Source organism: Camelus ferus, chromosome 17 (assembly GCF_009834535.1).
Source record: "Camelus ferus isolate YT-003-E chromosome 17, BCGSAC_Cfer_1.0, whole genome shotgun sequence".
Taxonomy (NCBI): domain Eukaryota; kingdom Metazoa; phylum Chordata; class Mammalia; order Artiodactyla; family Camelidae; genus Camelus; species Camelus ferus.
In genome coordinates this window covers 19,972,389-19,994,875 of record NC_045712.1, presented here as the reverse complement: position 1 = coordinate 19,994,875, position 22,487 = coordinate 19,972,389, and the positions used below count along the sequence as shown (strand labels likewise).

Below are 22,487 nucleotides of genomic sequence, written 5' to 3'. Positions count from 1 at the left end.
AATAAAACTCCTTGTATACAACTCTTCATATCTTGGTACTTTTAAAAAGTTTCATAATCATTTCTATTTATGGAACACTTGTGCCAACAACAAACATCCTCAAGTTTAGTCAATTTTGTATTATAAAATCACGAGCAATGATAGCGAGTGTTTTTTTGTGCTCACCAAGGGCCAGGTACTAAGTGCTTTACGTGAATTAACTCATTTTAAACCTTACAACTCCAAGGCAAGGCACTGCTGGGATATCGGTTTATAGGTAAGGAAACTGAGGTACAGAGTGGTGTTTAGTCTCTAAGCTCCCAAAGTTTGTAGTTCTAATGACAAAGTCAGTCAAATAGGCATTCTCAGAACTCGGGAACCCTCAGTCATCATGGGCCCCATTTGAGTCACTGAAGGGGAAGCAACAAACGATGACTGACAATTTGTTACATCATTAACTTCTGAGAGCATATACTGAAGCTCCTTGGAATTTCTTTGTCACTGTGCTTTTCAAGAGGTGGCTCAAAGAGAAAATATTACAGAGATCGCATAGCGAAATTATTACAACCCATGACCCAATCAATTAGGCCAAAGGCAAGATAAAATGTGCCTCTGTCAACAATAAGCAGATTTGCCATCAAAGATGGCAATGTCAGAACAACCTTGGGTTGGGTCTCAACATGGGGTCTCCACTACCTTAGACCCAAACAATTTCACTGGCAGCAAGAGCAGATCATAAATCCAAAACAGAAAAATGCCAACAGGTTAGTATAAGTATGCACTACTGAAGACCCCATCTCGGGGGCAGGCCTGGTCTCCTCGGCGATAAGAGCATTATTAACATCTCCCATGTAATCCATCAAAGCCTCATGCTGGCCAGGGCAAGGCTAATCTCCCTTGTTAGCTAGTTCCAGAACAGACCAAGAGAATCAAAACCACAGAAATGGTATCTTTTTTAATTATCTGGACTCCGCTGAACAGGGATAAAATCTTGCTGCTGTTCCTTGTCGAGCTTAACATATCCTAGCGATGAAATGTCGCTCAACTTCATTGAGACCGGTAAGCTTTCCCCTCTGCTGTACCGACTCTGTGCTTTGAGCATCCAAGTAACAGAGTTAGTAACTGGAAAGCACAGGTAATGTTAATTTAAAGGTACACGTCATAAACCTCAAAGGTGGTTTGCCAGTAAGACCAGCTGAGCGTCCTATGCCTCCACTGCCACAAGCCATGGCACCAAACACTTTCTTTTCCTCCCTGTGCTGGAGGCAGTGTATGGAAGCTGTAGAATCCAACTATCCTGTACTTCAATCTACAAAAAGCTGGGGCTTTGCAAACTTATTTCTCTGAGCCCCAGTTTCCTCACCTACAAGAAGGGTATGATAACACCTATTGTCATGGGACTGTTTTGAGGATTAAACGAATCTCATCCCAACCCCAGTCATGGTTTGGCCACCTGCTCAAGTCGGGGAGCCCCACCAGCATGGAAATGATGCCCCACCAGTAACTCCACCACTACCAGCCTCATTCCTCATCCCAGACAGTTAAGAGAGGGCCTGGGCCCTGCCAGGGGTGGCAGGAGGGGCTCCTTCTAGAGAGAGGGTGTCCCATATAAAGTCACAGCCTTAGCAAGGGACTGGTGATACAGCTGAAAGAGTGGTGTGTGAGAGAAAACTGAAAACAATCCCCCATTCTGAGTTTCCGCACAAGACACTCAAATGCTCTGAACTGCATTTCCACCTCTTGCTGCCAGAAGTGGCATAAACCTTTTCATGGGTTTCAAAAATATTCATTCCCTTTTAGCCAGGAATTTTATAATTTATCCTACTGAAAAACGATCACACAAAGATATTCTTGAATGCCCATCAGTGTTATTTGTAATAGTGAAAAGTTGTAACTTATCTAAATATCCAGTGAAGGACTGGTTAAATGAATTTGGTGCATCCATTTGACAAAGTGCTTTTTTTTTAAATTTTTTTGAGATTTTTGAGATCTGCTTTAATTTCCGCTGTGTCTCCAACATCTATAACAGTGCTTGACAGACAGTTGGCACTCAATAAACACATGCTGAATAAAGGTAAGCCTCTGTATTAACTGGTCTGGACTAACGGTGAATCGATGTCAGGTTAGATTAATATCGCATTTCTCACTCTCTGAAAAAGGCTTCCAGCAGTCAGATGGTGACGTCCTCCAATTTCAAAATGGGCAAGCGAAGTTTCCCACAATTCTCGAAATGCGAATTTCTCGCCACTCATTTGACAAAGTTCTTGGAGAATATTTCAGGATGTGGTGAAATTATCTTAATATAGTAAGTGGAAAATATAGGCATAAGTTAAAATGTGTTATGATTTCAATTTTTTAAAACTGTGTGCTCATATAAACTTTAAAAGCTGGTTGGAAAGACATATGCTATTTAGGGACACATGTACATAGCACATTTACAGACAAGCAAGGCAACAGTAAACATTAAACTTGGCAGAGCAATGGGTTTGCAAGGCCTGCAGCGTTGCTGTTAAGGGCATATTCCAGTTGCATTGGTAGCTACGTGGAATTTTACATTATCCTTTATAGTACTTTGTACGTCTGCAATATTTCATGATGAAAAATGTTAAGTGACTGTGTGTATAATGCCAGGAAGGTAATACCTCAAAATGTAGCCACTACTTTGAGGTGAGAGTATCAGTGAATTCTATTATTCACATTTTCCAGATTTCTACAAGGAACACATATTCCTTTTTATCTTTTATATTGGTTTATCTTTGGAAACTATTTTTATGCCACCCAAAACTCGTATGTTTTTTGATGAAGGATGCTTGGTGCTAAGCTGTGTCCTCCTCCATCAGGGGCACCTGGGTCTTCTGCCAAGGGCCTTTCTTGAGGGACCATAAAACCCAGCTCTTCACTCAGGCATCTCTCATCCATTAGAATTTAAACTAGAAAAGTGCTGTGGAGGAAGCAATGTCCCTGAAATCATCCCACTCATATCCTCTGACGTGAGAGGAGATTTGTAGGCGGCTGCCTGGAGCATTCTCCACACTGCAAATTGTTCTCAAAAGTTCTCAAAGCATGGGTTGCTTTTTTTTTTTTTTTTTTTTTCTGGAATAGTTTGCATTTTATCCTGCCAGGAAGCTGGGGGCTCAGTCAGTGGATTGGGTAAAGTGGTGGGAAAAAATAAAGACGAATTACATTGTCAACTAGCAAGGACTTTCCAGTCACAATTCATTTTTCACCAAGTGCTAGGGGTGGAGGGTGGGAGAATAATTCTTTGGACACACACCGCCATGCTTTAAGACCCTCCCAATTTCCTTTTCAAGAGGAATTTTTAACATGGGTTCTTGACTGGGCTCCATGGAGTCCATGAAATCACACTTAAAACTTACAACATTTTTTGGAGTCCAGTGCGATCACCAAAGTTTCAAAAGAGTCCATGACCTTCCCCTGCCCCAAACAACTGAAGATCCTTGTCCTGTAAGAATAAGCTCTTTCCTTAGCTTACCCACTCCCATTTAGTCTCCAAGCCCAAGTTCAAGAGGTTTGCAGAGGAGTTTCGTAGGAAAACTCCCTTCCAGGCACCTATCAGAATTGTCATGCAAGGTTTTAAAATAAAGCACGATGTCAGTGGGAATGTTTGGTGTTATCATCACTCAGACACCCTGGGGAGCTCTACGTGTGCTTTGTATCAAAGGGGGGTAGATTTCTGAGCTAACATTTCCCAAATTTATGTCACAGATATATTTCTTTAAAATATATATACTGAATTCCACATACACATTAGGTAGACTCACTATTTTTCTTTTTGTTTGTTGTTAAAATCCATCAATCAGTATTTACCAAGAGCCCACTGTGCAACACTGGGCTACCACTCAATGGAAACTTGACCATGATCCCCAAAAGACTTCATCCCCCACCTAGCAACTTGTTCAAAGCACTCATCTGGTGAATGTCTTTCCTCTTATTAAGTGGAATCAAAATTGAGAGTTACTAATATTACTTTTCCAAACCCTCATATCTTCTGGTATGAGTCATCCATGGAACGTATCGTTTTTTTTTTCAGATACTTTCCACTACACATAGACACAGCCTCAAAACAACTTTTCAGTAATGTTGCTGGTTAGTTAAGGGACATTGACTCTACTGGATATCACCATTTAAAGCACCTTTGAGGAGCCTACAAAGCCATTTATCTCTTAGAGAAATTAATTTATTGGACTCAGATATTTATTTAGACATTGTTGCCTTTATGGCAAAATATCTCCTCATGAGTGGCTCCACCCACCACTTCGTTCAATTCAGCTCATCTCTACTGAGCGCTTGCTAGGTGCAAGACACTGAAAATAAGTAACACTTCCTCTGTGGCCACATCTGAATCTGTAAAACATCCTGTCATCTCCATATGACTTGGATAGTCAGTAAACCTGCAAGATACCAGTTTTTATGTCCTCCAATAGCTTCTAGGATTCTTCTAAGTTTTATAATGGTTATAATACTATGTGGCAATATCTGGAGGAAACTCTACCCAGGTTCTGAAACGTGTTTGCCAAGATTCAGGAAAAATGCCAAACAAATGAGAAAGGAGTTTGACCATAGCTGAATCCCTAAGCATAAAGGTAGACTTCTTGTCCATGAAAGTCTCTTGACTATGACAAAACATGATATGAGATGGTTAAAAAAAGAGAGAGAGAGAAAAATACCTTCTGCAGCTGCATAAGGAAAAAAGATGTTAAATTATTCATTACATAAGCTTAGGTGCCTTTGATGAGAAGGCAAGTTCATCGATGCCAATCAACACAAAAACCAAATCACAACTTGTAGTTGCAAATAATCCTCTCATATAAGAGAGTTTTGTTTTTCTCTGAATAAAGCTTCTGGAAACATGTTTTCCTGAAAAATAAATATAGTTCAGGAAAAAAATGTGTGATGAGGCATGATCTTAGAAATGACCTACATTAAAGTCTTTTTATTTTATTATTATTTTTTAATGTTGTTTTTGACGCCATTTGACTTTATTTTTATTTTTATTTCTGTATCTGGGGGGAGGAAATTTTATTTATTTATCTTTAGTGGAGGTGCCAGGGATTGAACCCAGGACCTTGTGCATGCTAAGCACACGCTCTGCCACTTGAGCTATACCCTCCCCCGTGATTAAAATCTTTTTAAATCACTACACCTCCCTGGGCTTCTACTTCTTATTTTCAAAGTGAGGGGATTAGACTATACAATGGCTTAGGGCTCTATATATTCTGAAAGTCAACAATTTTAATAATTTCCACAAAATAAAAAATATTCAAACATGAAAAATATGTTGCTAATAAGGGAAGCTCCACAGACTTGACTTGTTAACAATAAAACATTCAGTGAGTAAAGTAAAACCCAGAAGAACATCATCTTTTTGTCCTGTTCCCATGACAACTAATAAACTGGTCCAACTCCATCAATCTGATGGTCTAAAGACTGGAACAAACACCATATGGTGAAATAAAGATGTGCAAGAACATTAATGCCAGTTCAGGCTCACTCCATCATGGCTGTTGGCATCACAAAAACTCTGCCACAATTAAAAATAACTAAAAGCATTGTTTATACTGATAAATAAATGTCATCAGATGAGAGCCCAAAAATCCATGTCCAATGAAGTTTCAAATTTTCATAATGGTTTTAGAAGACTTGATCTCAAATCTCTTTCTTTTTTTTTTTTTTTTAACAGATGAGGAAACTGAGGCCCTGAGAGGGGAAATGACTTGCCCAAAATTACATCATTAGTTATAGACAGAGCCAGGACCACCACCCAGTTCTTAATTCTTAGTATAGAAGCATCATCTCACAACAATGGCTTTTGTGGTCTCTGTAGAGGAGAAAGACCAGGGCCTAACGTTAGATGGATACATTGTGCACAACAATTAAACTTCAAGGGAGTGTATCAGATGAATAGACATGGGAGCCCAGGGAGGGCCTGATCCCTACCCTCTGGTCCCTGGATAATGCAGTACGGTAGGCTTCCCAGTTGTGTCAGTGGGGAGACAAGGAGGCCATGCAAAGAAAGCTACTGAAATTACGCATCCAAGGACACGGGCCTGAAAAATCCAAGAAAGCTTTTAACATCTATCATTGCCAGCACTCAACTACCATGTCACTTAAACATCTTTTGCAAACCTCTGCATTTAAAGGAAAACACAATGAGGTTAACATTTGGTAGGTGCCTAGTATGTACCAGGCAATGTGCTTGGTAGTCTTACTTTTATTGTTTTATTTGCTCTCACGACAATTCTGTTAGGTTAAGTCTATTTCAGATGAGGAAACGGAGGTGAGGATAGGTGTCACACAAATGGTAAGTATAGAATCTTAATTCAAACTAAGATCTGTTGAATCCAAAGCCACTTCCTCTACCATGTTGCTGGCCTTTGGGTCACCCAGCTGCCTGAGCTGGGCCAAAGTTCTACCTTCCCCCAAAGGGGGACAAACATCGGGTCCATTTCTGGAACCAGCCTCTAAAACAGCACAGTGGTGTTTATCTAGATTCTACTCAGATGCGCTGACTTCATAGTTCATTTCATTAGAGAAAAGACACAGGCAATAAATAATTGGCTTGGAAATTTAAGTTTGCCACACAGCTTTCTCCAGTAAAATGAAATTAAAAAAAAAAAAAAAAGGTTTCCCTCCAGGTCACAACTTCCATAGTTGGATCCCAGAACCCCACTTAAAGTGCACAGAATATTCACAAACACATTTAGAGATGAGTGGTGTTCTAATGGCAGGGAGGTAGGAAGGAATGTACTTACACTTATATCAAGACTACAAAGGCTAACAGCATCTTCATCTTGGGTGCTCTGCTTCCGTTTTCGCTGTAAGACAAATGATAAAGTTCAAATGTAAACAGGGATTACAGCTTTGATTAAGAAAAAACACAATCGAATAGCACATGTAATCCTTATCATTTCTACCATGTTACCCGATACCTTTAATCAAGCTATCTAAATGAATAGGTCAACAGATACACATTACTATACATAAAGTAGATAAACAACAGAATCTACTGTATAGCACAGGGAACTATATTCAATTTCTTGTAATGGGCTGTAATGGAAAGGAATCTGAAAAAAAATGTATGCATATGCATAACTGAAATGCTTTATACTGTATACCTGAAACTAACATTGTAAACTGACTACATTTCAATAAAAAATAAAGATTGAAAAAATTAATACTTCTAAGAAAGCCTAAGAAATTGTGGGAAACTATTAAGCTCTAGGTTAATTGGTTTGTATTACTGTTCTTATTCATGCTGCTACAGTTTTTTTCTTTATATTTCCATTTTTCAAAATGTCTCTGTATGTCAAAGCTTAGAAATTTAGATACAAAGTTCATATTTTTATTAACTTGGAAGAAGAGATTAGACTGGAAAGAAAATCTAATTCACTTAAAGATATTCCATTTTTAAAGCTGCTTTATAATACTTGGGTAATTTAAATTTGTTCTAAACCTCGTCCAGGGTGCTGATGTAATCACAGAACCAGAATGCTGGAGAGAATCTTAGACATCTTCTCCAAACTTCCTATTTTATAGCCATAAATACCAAGATGCAGAAAAGTCATTATTTGAGCTGAAGAAAATTATATTTGAGATGAACTTATGATGGAGGAAGTCTACCAGGTTGGACATGGAAAAATATATTATCCTCTTTATAAAAAGAAAAGAAAATTCACCCACAGCACAATAAAGCTCATCAAAGATACATTCACCTCTCTTCTGCATCCCCAGCTTAACCAACCAGGTAAGAATTTCTTGAATCCCTAATTTGTGACTTGCTAAGTCTCCCGATCCTACTTGGCAGAAAGCTACCAAGGGGACCAGAATCACTGGTATGAGTTTACAGTGGAGTCCAGGGACATCTGGAGTCTCCAACCCCCAAAGAGGCCCACCACCTCCTCCTCCTCTATCAGACGATGGGTATGAAAACAAGCAGAGATAGGAAAGCAGCAAGAGCTGTCCTTGTCTGTCTCGCTATAATTGTTCTATTATTTCTTCACTTCAACTCAACAAAGATTTGATGAGCATCTACTATGTGCCAGGCCTTGTGTGTGCTCTAGGGAATGCAGAGATCAGCAACTTCCACAGTTAAGGAACTCACATTCATGTGATTAACTGTAATACGGTAAGATCCAATCATCCCAGGAAAGTCACTTCCCTTCTCGGAGTCACTCTTTCTCAACTCTAAGGTGGAGGTGGTAACATTAGCTTCTATTCTCCAATGGGGAGGAGTAAACGCAATAATGCATTTTAGAGCTTAGCAGGGTGCCTGGTACATAGGAGGTGCTCAAAACATGGGGTGGAGGACTCTGGAAACACAGTGAGGGAGTAATCAGTTTGACCATGGTGAGGGCTAGGGAAGTCTTCTCAGAGGAGGAGGCATCTTAATAGGTCTGAAGGATGAATAAGAGTTTGCCAGACAAAGATGGGGAGGGGATTAGAGCCTCATTTTCCATAGTCAGCTACCTAGATACTTAAAATCCCAAAGGTGAACACACTTCTATCCAGAGTTTGGAGTGCTAGATCCTACACATTATTCCACTTGAGCAGTGGGATAATTTAGATACCCAGTGCCAGGAACCAGGATACTCAATCAGCTATCCTGAGACAGTGTCCAATAATCTGCATTAACAGATTTACCACGTGGTTTTTAGGGAGTTAAATACTCCACTCAGGGCCTTTGGGGGGAATCTTGAAAAGATGCTGAGGGCCACTTGCCATTTTTGAGTGTGCTTCATGTTTGCATAGGGGTCTCACTGTCACTGATTCATTAACCAGTTATAGTTAGAACCATCACTGTGGTGTCACTGAGGCCAATTCACATGGTGACTTTTTGAGGCAAGTATGGCAAGGAATAGTTCCCATTCTACAGGTGAATAAACTGAAGTCAGGGGAGATAAGCAATTTGCTCCAAGTTACACGTCTACAGTGTAACACTCTGCATCCAGGATTGTAATGCCTAGGGCAAAACCCTTCTCTCTCTCTCTCTCTCTCACACAGACACACACCATTTAAAGCATGCTTGGCAAATAGGTTACCACTCATTTGCCATCCGGAATGTCTAGTAGCATCTGCCTGGAGCACTGTATTGAGGAGGATTTCACAGCATAGCAAATGAGAGAATGCCGCAATCAATTAGTAACATGTGCTGGGGTAGAAGAGCAAGGAATGGCTGTGTTGGTGTCCTGCTGCCCAGGGTAACCCGTGCCCTTCCTGAGTCTGGCTTCTCTTACCTTGAGAGGCTACAGAATTTTACCTGGGATCTTGAGACGTGCCATGGCAGGGTGGGGAGGGTGGGGCTCTGGAATGTTCTCTGTAAAGTGGAAATCACGCCCACTAGGTCAGGCTGTCATGAGGATCAGAGATGATGTGTGGCACTGAAACAAGGCCTGGCACATAGTATGGGCACAATAAATGGCCACTCCTGTTAGGCGATACCCAAACTGTTAGCTACAGAGATGTATGCTGCTACCTGGGACCGTCAGATTATGGGATTTTATGGCCCTACAGTGCCATTCCCAGGGCTTGATGATTTGTCAGCATGATATGTTATAGCAGCTTGTTACCCCAAGAAGCCCCCACTTGCGAAGAAGATGGGATAAGAAGAGAGGCCCTTCCCCTCAGAGGTGTATAGCCCTTTCCAGACCAACTCAGTACATGACCCAGTGCTTGAACACAGTCTTCTGAGCCACTAACCCCAGATGCTTCTCTGCACCCTAAGGGTCAACCCCAGAAGACAAAAGTCTAGTGGCCTTTTAAATTAAGCCATGGCCAGTTAATCTGAGAGAATGATCTCCTTAAGAAACTCACACATTTTATGAAATAAAATCTGTGTAGATTATCAAAGTCGATTTTCTTTTTAATTTCCATCACATAGGGTAGTGACTGACCACGGCCAGCAACACAGAAGGAGCCTGAAGTTTAAACTTTGGGCCCAAATGCAAAAATCTCACAAAGTGCTGCTTAGCTGTTTGCTCATTCGCTTTAGGTTCACCAAGCCTTTCTGATGTGCAAAGCCCTGCTCTGGGTCTTGGGATCCAGCAGTGAGTGAGCCAGGCCTACTCCCTGCCCTCTAATGGGGAATAAAAAGAAAACAGAGTAAGTACAAATTGTGATCCCTGCTATGAATGAGTCAGATTAGGTGCTGAGACAGAGACGAGCAGGGGAGACCTGTTTTAGAGAGACACTTTAATTTTTTGTTTTCTGGTTTGTGGTTGACCTTCTTGTGAGACGTAAGCCCATGAAGGGAGGATTTTTGTCTGTCGTGATCACATTCCCAGAACTTCATACATAGCTAGCTCCCCTGGAAGAGTATTTCTTGATTTTTTTTTAAATTGATGCCCTTGGTCCTGCTCCCTTTGAGAAGCTTGTCTTCTTTACCAGTTACCCAAATTCAGGAGGGGCACAGGTGGATGGAGTGGAGGGAACAAAACAGGCACCCACTCCACCAGCCCCTCCTCTGTGCATCAGAAACCATGACAGATTACCTGGGGGAGTTACTAGGCAGGAAGGCCATTGAGTGTGAAACGCCTGCATTTACACATTTGGTCTCATGGGTTCTCGGCCAGCTTGAAGTGCCACAGACCCACCCTGTTATTCTTGTCAAACTTACTGAAGCAAATGCACAGTCCACTTCCCTTTCAACCATGAAAAACAAAGCACCTTGGGTGAGCCCAGTAATTGTGTTGTAGTCTGGGACCTCTGATTTGGGCACATAACTTTAAACCCCAGTAGGCCAATGAAAATTTTCTGAATGAGTGACTAAAAAAAGAATAAATAAAGGAGGCCAGTGTTCTTGGGGTGACACCCTCCCCTTCCGCTAACCACCTGGCTGCCAAAATTAAATCAAAACCTCAAAGGCAAAGCTCACTGAAGGCTGAAATTCTTCAACCTCAAATTTCCTTGGAGACCCAAAACATGCAAGTTCAAGCTATATTCTTGCTTTTGAAATAAGAAAGAGTCTTTTTCATACCAGCAGGGGCATTTCTATCCTTAAAATATTATAGGCACATTAAAAAAAAATTACGGCTGCTCAGACATTGCTCCGAGTGGGACACTGATTTTCACTCCTCTTAAGAGAAGAAATGTCAGATGTGTTCAAGGACAAGGCACACCTACAACCAGGCATCATCCGTGGACTGCCCTGAGCAACAGCATGGGCACTCAGCCTCTGTGCTTTACAGCATGGAACCCAAGACTGATGATGCTTCCATTGAAAGGAAATAGTCAGTGAACCAAACCACAAATGAACTTAATGGACACCTGCACCCTTTATCTGAACACCTAGGTGCCTACCTGGGGCAAGGAGGAAAGGCAGTTGCAGAGGGAATGTATGGGAGCGAAGGGCCTGAGTGTACTTCACTGTCGGATTCCTTATCCCTGATGGTTACGTATTTGATGGAGACACTTTCTAGAACTGCTTGGGTGCCAGAAAAACCCTCTCATGCTTCTTAAATCAAAAAAACAATCAGGAGGCTCTTCAATCTGCAACAGAGTAAGTCTTCTGTGTATTTGGATGTGAGTTCGGATGGAGATGCAGGTATCTCTAGATGGATAAAGTGGACCCTCTCTGAGACTCACTACTGGTGACACCATCCACTTTCATGATGCATCATCGTTCTCTGAACCACTCTATGGCTATATCCTTTTAGGCTTGGCTACCTTCTGATAGCACAAGGCAGACATTTAAATCTTATCAGCAAATGGTCGGGGATCAAATGTTTTTTCTGTGGTTCTGGGTAAGGCTCTCTGTGAACAGCATTGACCATCTATCTTCAGCTGATGGATCTTCAGAAGAGCTGGCCTGGGTCCAAGCCTGACTATTTTATTCTTCCTAGGCTCCAGCTTCCATTCTGTCTACACCCAAGTCTTGGGAATCCTTTGAGGCTTAGAGTCTTAGAATCAAAGGAGAATCACCAAGTATCTTCCAATGTACAAGTGAAGGGAAGTGGATGCCGGAACTGGGCACTTGCTATGAGCCAAGCACTGTGCTCACCATTTAAAGGACTGTTCCATTTCAGCTTCTCCTTAACCCAGCCTAAGCAAGCATGGTGGTGTTCACTTACAGTCTCGTGACTTGCTCAAGGTCGCAAAATTAGTTCATGCTAGAGAGGGGAGTTTTCTCTAGGCCACCCTGGTTCCCAAACCACTGATCCTTCTGCTATCCAATGCTATTTCTCTTTTTACATTGCTTAAAAACAAAGGGCGTTTTATTTAAATTAATATAATGAATAATATAAAATAAATTTAAATATTTATTCAAAACGATATGTGTCTTAACAACAATTTTAAAAGGTTCATAAGACATTTGCCTAACATAGTGCAAGGAAATGAGGAGCATAAACAAGATAGACCTGAGTGGAGAATCCAGCTCCATCATTTGCTCCTTAGTGTGACCTTGGGCAGGTTGCTTCTCTACACTATTACTCATTCAACAAATATTTATTGAAGAACCACTACGGGCCAGGCAGGTTCCAAGTGTGTGAGATATGTGTCTAGAAAACAGTTCTGTAAACTTTGATTTCTCCATCATATGGGTTATTTAAAGGATTAAAGGAGATAAAATATTTAGAACAGGGCCAGGCACATGGCAAGAGATTTTTTAAATGATAATTATTATTGCTAGTGTGGTTATTACCAGAATTACTATTACTACTATCGTCAGTGCTGCTTTGTTGTTATTTGACATTGAGAGGCAGGTGGGGAGGGCGGGAAGGTATTAGAGATAGGGGATCCTGCGGGATGATGGATAAAGGACCTGAGATGCAGCCTGACCCTCCTCCAACTTCCTACATCACCCAGGGTTATAAATGGATGTTCTCTGGATACCTTCAGTCACGTTTGCAGTGTGTTGTTCCCACTTCTGTCACAGAGACAGGGCAAGTGCAAGGCCTGACTTAATTTTAAATGGCTGAGATTGAATTGATTAGTGTCGGAACAGCCCCTTGATTTAATCACAGGGCTTTTCTATTTAATAACCAAGTGACCAGAGCAGCAAAAATGCACTGATGGAGAGACTGCAGCTCCTGACTTGACAGCAAATGGCCCCTGATTAGTCATTTGTAATTATTAAATTCAAACCAGATCGCAAACCTTTCTGAATTATCTCTTTGCTGGCAAACATCTTTGGTGGTTTCAGAGGCTTTGATGAGGCCTTTCATCTGTGCCTTCTTTAGGGAGAGATTAGCAAAAGGATTTTGTGTTCTTGTACTTCCCCTTAGCTGGAACTTAACTCACTAAATTCACATTCAAGCAGGGAAAAGATCCACATTTTGTTTCTCTTCTGTCTCAGCTCCAGGGCTGAGAAAGAGAATTGAGAGGGACCCCCTAACTCTATTTTAAATACACTGCTGGGTTTTTTCTTCTCTTTATTTTTAAAACACCCTCCCTTTTCCAGCATCCAGGAATCATGATTCTTTTTTCTAGCCTCTTCAATGTGCTCACAGAGTAGAAAACCTAGAAATCACGGTGCTTTCTGAGCTATTGGTAAATAAATCTTCACTAACACAACATGCAATTTTGTGTTCATATGCCACTAATGGTAGTTTAAAGACACTAGATGGACTCTAAAGTTAGACTTAGTGGGTTCATGTCCTAATCATGCCACTTATTTGTTACAGAACTTTAAGGGCACCACTTCACCTCTCTGAACCTGTTTCTCATCTATAAAATGGGGATACTAAGGTTATTGTAAGAGTTAAGTAGATCAGTGTGAGTAAACAGCTCAGCACAATGCCTGGCGCACAGTAACTTCTCAAGTATTAACTATCATTAGTAGTAGCAGCAATAACAGAAGTAACAGCAAATGAGAGCAGGCACCAGAGGGGGAAGAATACAGAGAAAATTCCTGTATTGCATAAAATTAACTTGATTTTGTCAAACCAGGGAAAGCCCCAATGATTGATTCTGGCCTTAGGACATCTGGCCTTTAGCTTGTCTGGAAGCAGAGATGAGGTCACCTTGGCCAAGAAAAGATCTTCCTGTCCCACGGGAAGGAAAAGATGTTCAACTGGGCAGGTGAGAGGTGGGAGAGACCCGGCCTGGCTGCCAGCGCCACTGCCAGCCCTGACAACCAACAGCAGCCAGATTCGCTATCATTCCACAAACACTGACAGACTACCTTTCCCTCTAAAACACTCAAGGCCAGAGGAGCAGGAGAGAAGGCAGGAAACTTCCCTCCCTCCCTCCCTCCTCCCCCTTGCTGGGTTTAAAACAAGGGTCTATTAAGAATCCACTGCATTGTATGTGCTTTCCATATATACAATCCTTACAGCTTGTACAAATAAATTATTACACATGAGGAAACTGAGGCTTAAAGGGCTTCAGTGACTAGATTTAAAGTGCTCTGCCAGTGGGTGGACAAAGCCAAGATTTCATATCCTTTCCAGCTAATTGTGTAGCTGATACTACTGGCCCACATCCCCTGCCCAATCACCAATCCCAGGCACACTTCGGCTTTCTATCGGCCAGAGATGCTTGGGTGTTAATGTTGCCAGGAGCAGCCCTCAACTTGTGATGAGCTGGAGTTGGTAGGTAAATACCCACCCCCAGCTTCCTAAAGCTTGGAGGAACAACTCTGAGGTACAGTCTCAGTCTTGATGGTACACTGGAATCACCTGGGGAGTTTAAAAGGCTCCCAGGGACTGGCTCCTGACATCCATCCAGAGAGTCTGAACATCAGGAGTTTCAGAAGGTCCCCAGGTAATTCTACTGTGCAGCAAAGTTTGAGAACCACTGCCTCCCAGAAGTCACCAGCAGGATTGCTGTGCAGCAAAGTTTGAGAACCACTGCCTCCCAGAAGTCACCAGCAGGATTGAGCCCCAGTTGCCCAGGGACCTAACCTGTTCATGATCACATCCTGCAGTGGCTTCCTTCACTTCCCTGTCTCTCTTTCTCACTCCCTCACTAGTGCTTCAGAAGAAAATCTCCCAAATAAACTGCTTGCACTTGTATCAGGGTCTGCTTCTAGGGCACTGAACCTAAGATAAGCTGAATATGGCTCTGTGCTTCTAAAACTAGCAGTGTACTTGGAGGCAGGTAAAGCCATACATCCTGATACATGAATCAAATTTCTTTCTGTAAAGAAGCACATGTAGAAAAAGTTCATTGGAGACAGTCTGGGGTAGGAGGAAAGAGGCTATCACTTTTTATTTGGTGCTATCGTGAACTTACATACCCTAAGCATATGTATATGTCTATGTATTAATGCCATTATAGGTTATCTGGGTACTGGGACACCTGCCTTTTTATTTGATGGCTGTTATTTCCTTCTTTATGTGTCTCTGTACTAAAGAAAGAAGACATACCTAAAAACAGACACATGTAGGTAGACTGGAATTGGAGGCATCAGAGTGAATTCACAGTTAAACACACACACACACACACACACACACACACACATACACACACAGTCGTATTTTTTTCCTACCTCTTCCTACTGAGAGGTCTAGAAGCAGTGACGCCCTAATAGCAATGAATACACTCAGCACCCAGATCTTGGTTTCTAAGTACTGTTCTCCACTAAAAGGACCCAAGGCTCCTTGGAGAAAAAGCTGATTTTAGGGCTGGGGTAGGGAAAAGACAAGATAAGCCTGGGACATTTTTATGTATCAAAAGTAATGAAGTATTCTAAGAGTGATGGACACAGGCGTCAGCTTATAGGGCTCTCGCTAGCCAAGACTGAGACAATTTGAGCTTCGAAACAAATAGCGATGGATCATAAACCACTGAATAAAACAGGAATCCATGAGCCCACAGTATAAGTAAATAACTATAATATATGATATAAATAAATGATTAATGGTGGAGAAGGGAAACCTCTTCTGTACCATAGAACACTAACTAATAAACACACAAGGGATGACAGAGTTAAAAAATTATCAACAGATGCTAAAACTAGTGGGTTAACATTTCATGAGGAATAGGACTCCTCCATAGCTTCAATTTACCTGTAACTTAAAAGGGGGAAGATCATAACTTTACAATGGAGAAATTTAGAAAATGCCACCTGAACTAAGTGACCAAAGCTAATGTCACCAATACTGGTACTAACTGACACCATGTATCTTCTGATGTGATACACAGAGAGAGACACCGTTTCACGCTGTCATATTCCTGTGAAAAATGTGCAGCCTGAAAAAATGATTCTTCCATCACTCTAGATACTTTTTAAATGCATGATCTGAATCTAGTCATAAAGAAACATCTAATAAACCCACACTGAGGGAAACCGTTCAACCTCACCGGCCTATACTCTTCAAAACTGCCAAAATCAAAAGACACCAAGAAGGCCTGGGGAGCTGTTCCAGATTAGAGGAGACGAAAGACTGCGTGACGATAAATGCAATGCATGATTCTGAACTGGATTCTGGACCAGGAAAAACAGTAGCTATAAAATACATTATTGTGACAGTTGGCAAATTTTAAAAATGAATGGTGGATGAATTAATATATTTTGTCAATGTTAAATTTTCTGCTTCTGATAATTATACTGTGTGAGAAAATGCTCTTGTTCTTATTTGGGACTGAAGGGACATAATGGCTGCAACTCATTCTCAAATAGGAAGAAAAATAATTTACATTTATGTGTTAAATGTCTGTCTGTCTGTCAATCTATCTGTCTATCTATCTACTGAAAGACTGATACACAGACCAAGAGACAGAGAGATACAGAGAGACAAAGCAAATGTAAACAATTAGTGAATGTGGGTAAAGGGTATTCAGGACTTGTAACTTTTGAAATGATAATAAAGTTGCCAAAAATAAAATAAATTCTCAAATATCCTGTACAGTCTTCTCCATCCTCAAGAAAAAGACATGCCCATAACCACTCATTCCCCTTTGGGGGCGTCTGATATCTGTCTGTTGCCCAGCTCCAGGGGATATCAGGCTTTCCAGGCTCAGCTCTGCAAGATCTGCTCGCCCTGGGGCCTGCAGGCCCCGTGCTCCTGCAAGGCAGTGAGTCCACCTAGGCACTTCAGCAGAATTTGGTTGGATATTAGCTGGGACACAATTCCTTAGGCCTGAGAAGAATATAATTTAAGGATTATTTGATCAAAAATAGCTCTCTTCCAAACAAAACTGGAAATTCTCACATGAGGCCATTTATGCTTAAAGATGTTTCTCTCTCAGTAGGAAAGAAACAGCTATAAAGGAAATAACTGTGTAATAGTTAACACCTCTCCCCTCAAAACTATGTACTTGAATATGCCAACAATGTCCCTTAATATAGCTCCTCAGAATGGTGCCTCTGGAAGAACTGGACCTCTCTCCTTTTCCAACTAGAGTTCATTAGCGCCAAGAGGCCACCCGTTTTCCGAATCGTCTTGACTAACTTGACAATAATGTTCTTGGCAATAGTCTGCAGAGAAGCCGTCAGAACAATAATGTGAAAGCCAGTTACCATTTCTGATGCAGTGTCTGGAAAGATGTCAACTATGATTAGAGGGACATTTTCCATCTGCAGCTGTCTTTGAAAGTGAAGGAGGGCCTCACCACAACCCCAAATTATAGGAGAGAGACAAAGGGCCACCCAACGCCGGGGACACACAGGTATTCAGAGCATCTCTCCTTCAGCGGTGCTATCATGTCCCGTCAAGTTCTGGGTAAAAAGCAAAAGTTGTGATAAGCCACAAATGGGCTGCAGGGAGGGAGAAAGGACTGTGTGCTAAACTTTCTAATCCTGAATTTTTACTTCAAAGCCCATCCCAATCACTTTTATCCTGAAGTCTGAAACCCAGATCTGGATTTTGAAGAATCAAAGCATATTTATCCATCATTTAATCTATTTCCCGGGGAATCAGTGTTGTACTAAGAGTAGAATTCTTTCTTGCCCGGAACTCTCCTGGATATTTCTAAGGTCTAACCCAGCATGCAGAGAAAGCTGAACAAATGTTTGTTGACCTACACACATGAACAAATGAATCTACCTGCCCCAAAACCGCTGAGCTGTAGAATTTCTTTTCAGGAAGATTAAAACACCAAGATGTGCCATTTATAAAATTTAACTTTTGGTTCTGGGCCCACGATATTCCTGGTTTTTTGGCAATAGAAACTCAGGAACAACAAGAGACCCAGATAAATGCATTTCACTATATAGGTTCATTCATTCAACAACTATTTTACAGAGCACCTATTATGTGCCAGGCAATGTGCAAGCTCCTTGCCCTCAGGAAGAATACAGCTGAGTAGAGGACAGAGACGATAAGCCAATAAGCAAATTAACAAGCTAGTTTTAGGGTGTACCAAGTGTTATGAGGAAAGTAAACCAGGGTAATATGAAAGAATGTGAAAGGATAGTAGGGGTGGAGCTACCAAGAGAGAGATCAGGGAAGCTTTTCAGAGGAGGAACATCTCAGATGACACCTACATGATGGGATGGAGCCAGCCAAGCAAAGGTGGGGGTGGATGGGGAGTGAAGGCTCCTAAAGGCCTCCCATCATTAAAGGTTCAAGTTCTCTCTTCCCACAAGTCCCACACACAGTACCTGATGCCTGTTCTGATTGGTCAGTGCCCACGTATGTGCCTTGGCTCCATACTTGGTGCTTGTTCTGACTGGCCAATGCTTGTGCACATAATTGATTACATGGAAAACCATCATCTCTTATTAATAAGGATGAGAACTTACTGGGGCAGTTTTCCTTCTCAGTTTATTTGAAGAGAAACTAGGGGTAAATGATTTTACTCACACTTGTGTTATGTTTAGTCATGAAAACAGTACTGAGTTTCTCAAGACTTGTTAGTATCTATAAGACCCTGTGCAAAGTCAGGTCTGGTCCACCTCTCATCTCCACCCTCATTCCTTTGTTTTGAGCGCCCACCTCCCATAATCCCAGTTCCTCTTCCTCCATGTTTCCTCTGCCTCGAACCCTCTGTCCTCCCCTTTCCTCCTAGTCCTTCAAATGTCAGCCCTGGGAAGGAAGTATTCTAAGATAGCTCCAACCCAGATCTCATCTCCCAGTTACGGCCTCTCAGCATTGTGTGCCTCTTCTTTGTTGTACTAACCCTATTAAAATGTTACCCTGGTGGGATTACTTGATTAATGTCTGTTTCCTCCCTCAAGCTAAATTCAATGAATGCAGAAACCAGATCAAGTTCACTTACTACAGTATTTCTAGTGCCTTCCATTACGTGGGCATGTAGAGTATAATGCTTTGCGATCACCATCTTGAAATTATTAATAACTTTTTAAGAAGGGTCCTGCATTTTCATTTTTCACTGGGCCCTGCAAATTATGTGGCCAGTCCTGGGAAGGAAAGAATGTACAGCGGCTCTTTTGGGATGGGTACTCATTCTGAGCCCACTCTAGTTCTGAGGCCACTATCCCTGAAAACCCAAAGTCAAGTTTGACTACCAAGCATTAATTCATTCAAATATTAAATAAATATTTATTGGGCAACTCTACGTGCCCACATAGTGGAGCCCTGCTGAGCACAGAGCTCTGTCCATGAGGCTGACCCGATTCCTGCCTTCCTCTTGGAATTCTTGATCCCAAGTCATTTAAAGATGCTTCTGACTTTTAGTGGGATATATCTCACCCTGGACTTCACCACTCTCTGAACAGTTTGGTTTCAGAGGACAGGACCTCCCTGGCATGGGCCCAGCCCTGAAGATAAGAAATCCTTTCCCCATTAGAACTTCAGTCCTGCCTTCAATCTGCCAATGAGACTCAGGCCAAAACAGAAACTTTATCTTGCAGAAGCAATCCTTTCATCTCCTGAATTTTAAAGTCCTGGTTATCCTCGTGATACTGTAAAAGGTTTGCCAGAAAGTGGCTCTCCAAGTTTGGCAACACTTGCCTGCTGCATTTTGGCCTGGGCTCACCACTCACACATCAATAGTTTACTTTAATAGCCACTGACCACCAGCGCTGCTCTACTCACTGGGTGTCTCAGATTGGCAAACAACTGACAAACGCCACATGGTAAATTAAACTTACAGGCAAATCTGGGAACACCAAGCTTGTTAGCAAATTGTAATACCACATTGAAAGAGGAACAACAAAAATGGAAAACGTTGTTACTCAACAGAACAGAGTATCACCAATATGTTAAGGAAAATGGCAGAGAAGAGTTGAATACCAAGAATTTCAATGTATTTTTGAACTTTAAAGAAAGAAAAGTGATAAGCTGCTTTATACTATTTGGATATATACCTTGGGGTATCATTTCCCAGAGGATTGGTCTGGTACCATGGTGGTTTATAAGATCATTTTAGGCAGTATGCTTACCAGCTGTCTTGGTTTGGGCTCCTCCCAAAGCAGATCTTGGGTAAAGATTTAGCTATAAGCTGTTTACATGGGAGGTGATGCCCAGGAAGAAGTGGTGGAGAGTGGGAAAGTGATGTGGGGGAAAGGAGGGAGGCCACAAAGAGGTGTAAAGCCACCAGGTTCCAGCTATGGGTAGCTGGAATCCAACCCACTGGGGGCCCCCAGAGGGACTGTGTAGGACACAGTTCTTAATCTTCCACCAGAGGGTGAGGAGGTGGAAGTGTTCACTCCACCAGCTTCTGCCTCTCACTGATGGGGAGAGGCCCCTCGGGGTGTTAACCCCCTTGGCTGTAAACTCCTGCAAACAGAAGGACACAGGAAGTCACAAATGGGTACAGGGGACTCGAGGTGACTTCTGACGTGAGCTTAGGTGATGAATGGGGCACTGGGGGAGTCTGCTGTAACAGGCTTTACCCAGCATCAGCTCACATAATAGGAAAGTTATCATGCTTTCAATTTGCTGTCCATTCTCAACCCATCAAAGAGACAGGCCAAGATTGCGGCGACCTCACCTTTAACACCCACCTAATGTTTACCAACCTCAATCTTTCTCTCTCCAGGGTGCACAGAGACTCAGGCAATAGCATCTAGCTAGATTTTAGTTACACTGTTTTGTGGGTATCTACTTATCTTAATAACTGTATTCAAATTTGGGCCAGCATACTGGTTTTCTGTCTATTATAATAAGGTAAACTTTCCATTAAAGATACCTACAAGGGGAAAACTTTGTTGCAGTTTTGTAGAAAACTATCAAGCATTTTTCAATGTTAAGGGCTATGGTAAAAGATGATTCACAAATGAGTGAGGTTTAGGGGAAACACTTTCTTTGCGGAAACTCCCTCTCATAGCTGTCACACAAAGTAACTGGCCCATGATTTTGCTGCTCCTGGCAAGTACAGAAAAAGTGACACTCTGTTGCCGTCTTGCCCGAGATGAGTGACAAGACTCCTCCTCCCCCCACCTGCCCCTACCCTACCCCTGCCCAATCCTTTCTGGAGAGGATCTGTAGTCCTCTCTCTGCCCAGTCATGGATTAAAAATGAAATTCATATCTAATAGGTCTAACTTTAGCCACAGGAAACAGGAGCACTTGGGGGACCCAAAGTGTTAGCCAAGCTTTGTTAGAGGATGGGCACGTTATCTTCACTGAACCTTCTTCCTTCCCCTTTTTGGGAGGGGAGGGGTGGAGGCTAAGCTTTGGGGAGTGAGCGGGAAGTGAGGCCTGATGGATCTGTTTCCTGGTTGGCTTTGTGGGAGATTTCTCCTCTGTTGTCACAGCCCTGGCTCCCAAATTTATGCTACATATTGTTAGGGCCAAGCAATGCCCACTGTAGGGTGTATTATAAAAAATATTTTGATGATGAAAACCACCCAAACGAGGAATTTAAAAACCTTCTATACTGAAAATGTCCAGACACCTTGACCACAGATATGAAATGCTTCTGTGAAAAGAAGAAAGTTTAAACCTAATTAGTTTTCTAAAATGTATATTTTTTTCTCCAGCTTTATGACAATGGGCACAATTTACAGAAGTCTGCTTTACAAATTTTTATCAGAAGCTGCCAGATCACAAGTGCTATTATCTTTCTCTTATCTGATGTATAAATAGTAAAACAGAGCATCTAGAGGACAATTATCCGGTTGTTATCTATTTTCTAAGGTCATCCGACTAGCTGTGTGACCTTAGGCATTTTACGTTCCCTCTCTTGATCTCGGTTTCATTATCTGTAAGATGAGGGCATTGAACCAGGTGACCTCTAAAGTTTTCTTCTAACCTTGTATCGATGTATGACAACACATAGCCAAGGAGATTCCGGGGTGAGGGGTGGAGAATGTGGGCAGTGAGAATGGCAGAGATTGGGAAACGCTCTCTAGAAATAAATTTGAGATTTTCGATTTGCCTCAAAATCATGGATGACAATAATCCTTAATCTGAGAGACACAAAGATGCTTCAGGCAGAACTGGCTGTATAATTTGCAGGACCCAGGGCAAAATGCAAACATGAGGAACATGCGGCTCCTTGTCCAAAAGTTACTGAGTTTCAAGACAGTTACAGCAGAGCATTAAACCTTGCGCATGGCCCTTCTGAAGGCAGGAAGGACCCTGTGTACCTGCATGGGTCTCATGGAGAGGCTGACTCTGGCTTCAACCTCACAGGGAAACCCGACCCAGGTAAGGACATGTGGCCAGTCCAGAGACAGCCATTCACATTCATACAACT

The 22,487-nt window shown here is 41.9% G+C and overlaps 1 protein-coding gene across 7 annotated transcripts in view; it reads right to left on the bottom strand.

Annotated features, from left to right (window-relative positions):
* Nucleotides 1-22,487, bottom strand: part of ARHGEF3 (Rho guanine nucleotide exchange factor 3) — a 294,208-nt gene that overhangs the window by 124,829 nt on the left and 146,892 nt on the right. For all 7 annotated transcript variants that reach the window (XM_032458236.1, XM_032458235.1, XM_032458234.1 and 4 more), the window contains one exon: nucleotides 6,753-6,815. In XM_032458236.1, coding sequence (XP_032314127.1) covers nucleotides 6,753-6,815 — 63 coding nt within the window. The remainder of the gene's footprint in view (nucleotides 1-6,752; nucleotides 6,816-22,487) is intronic.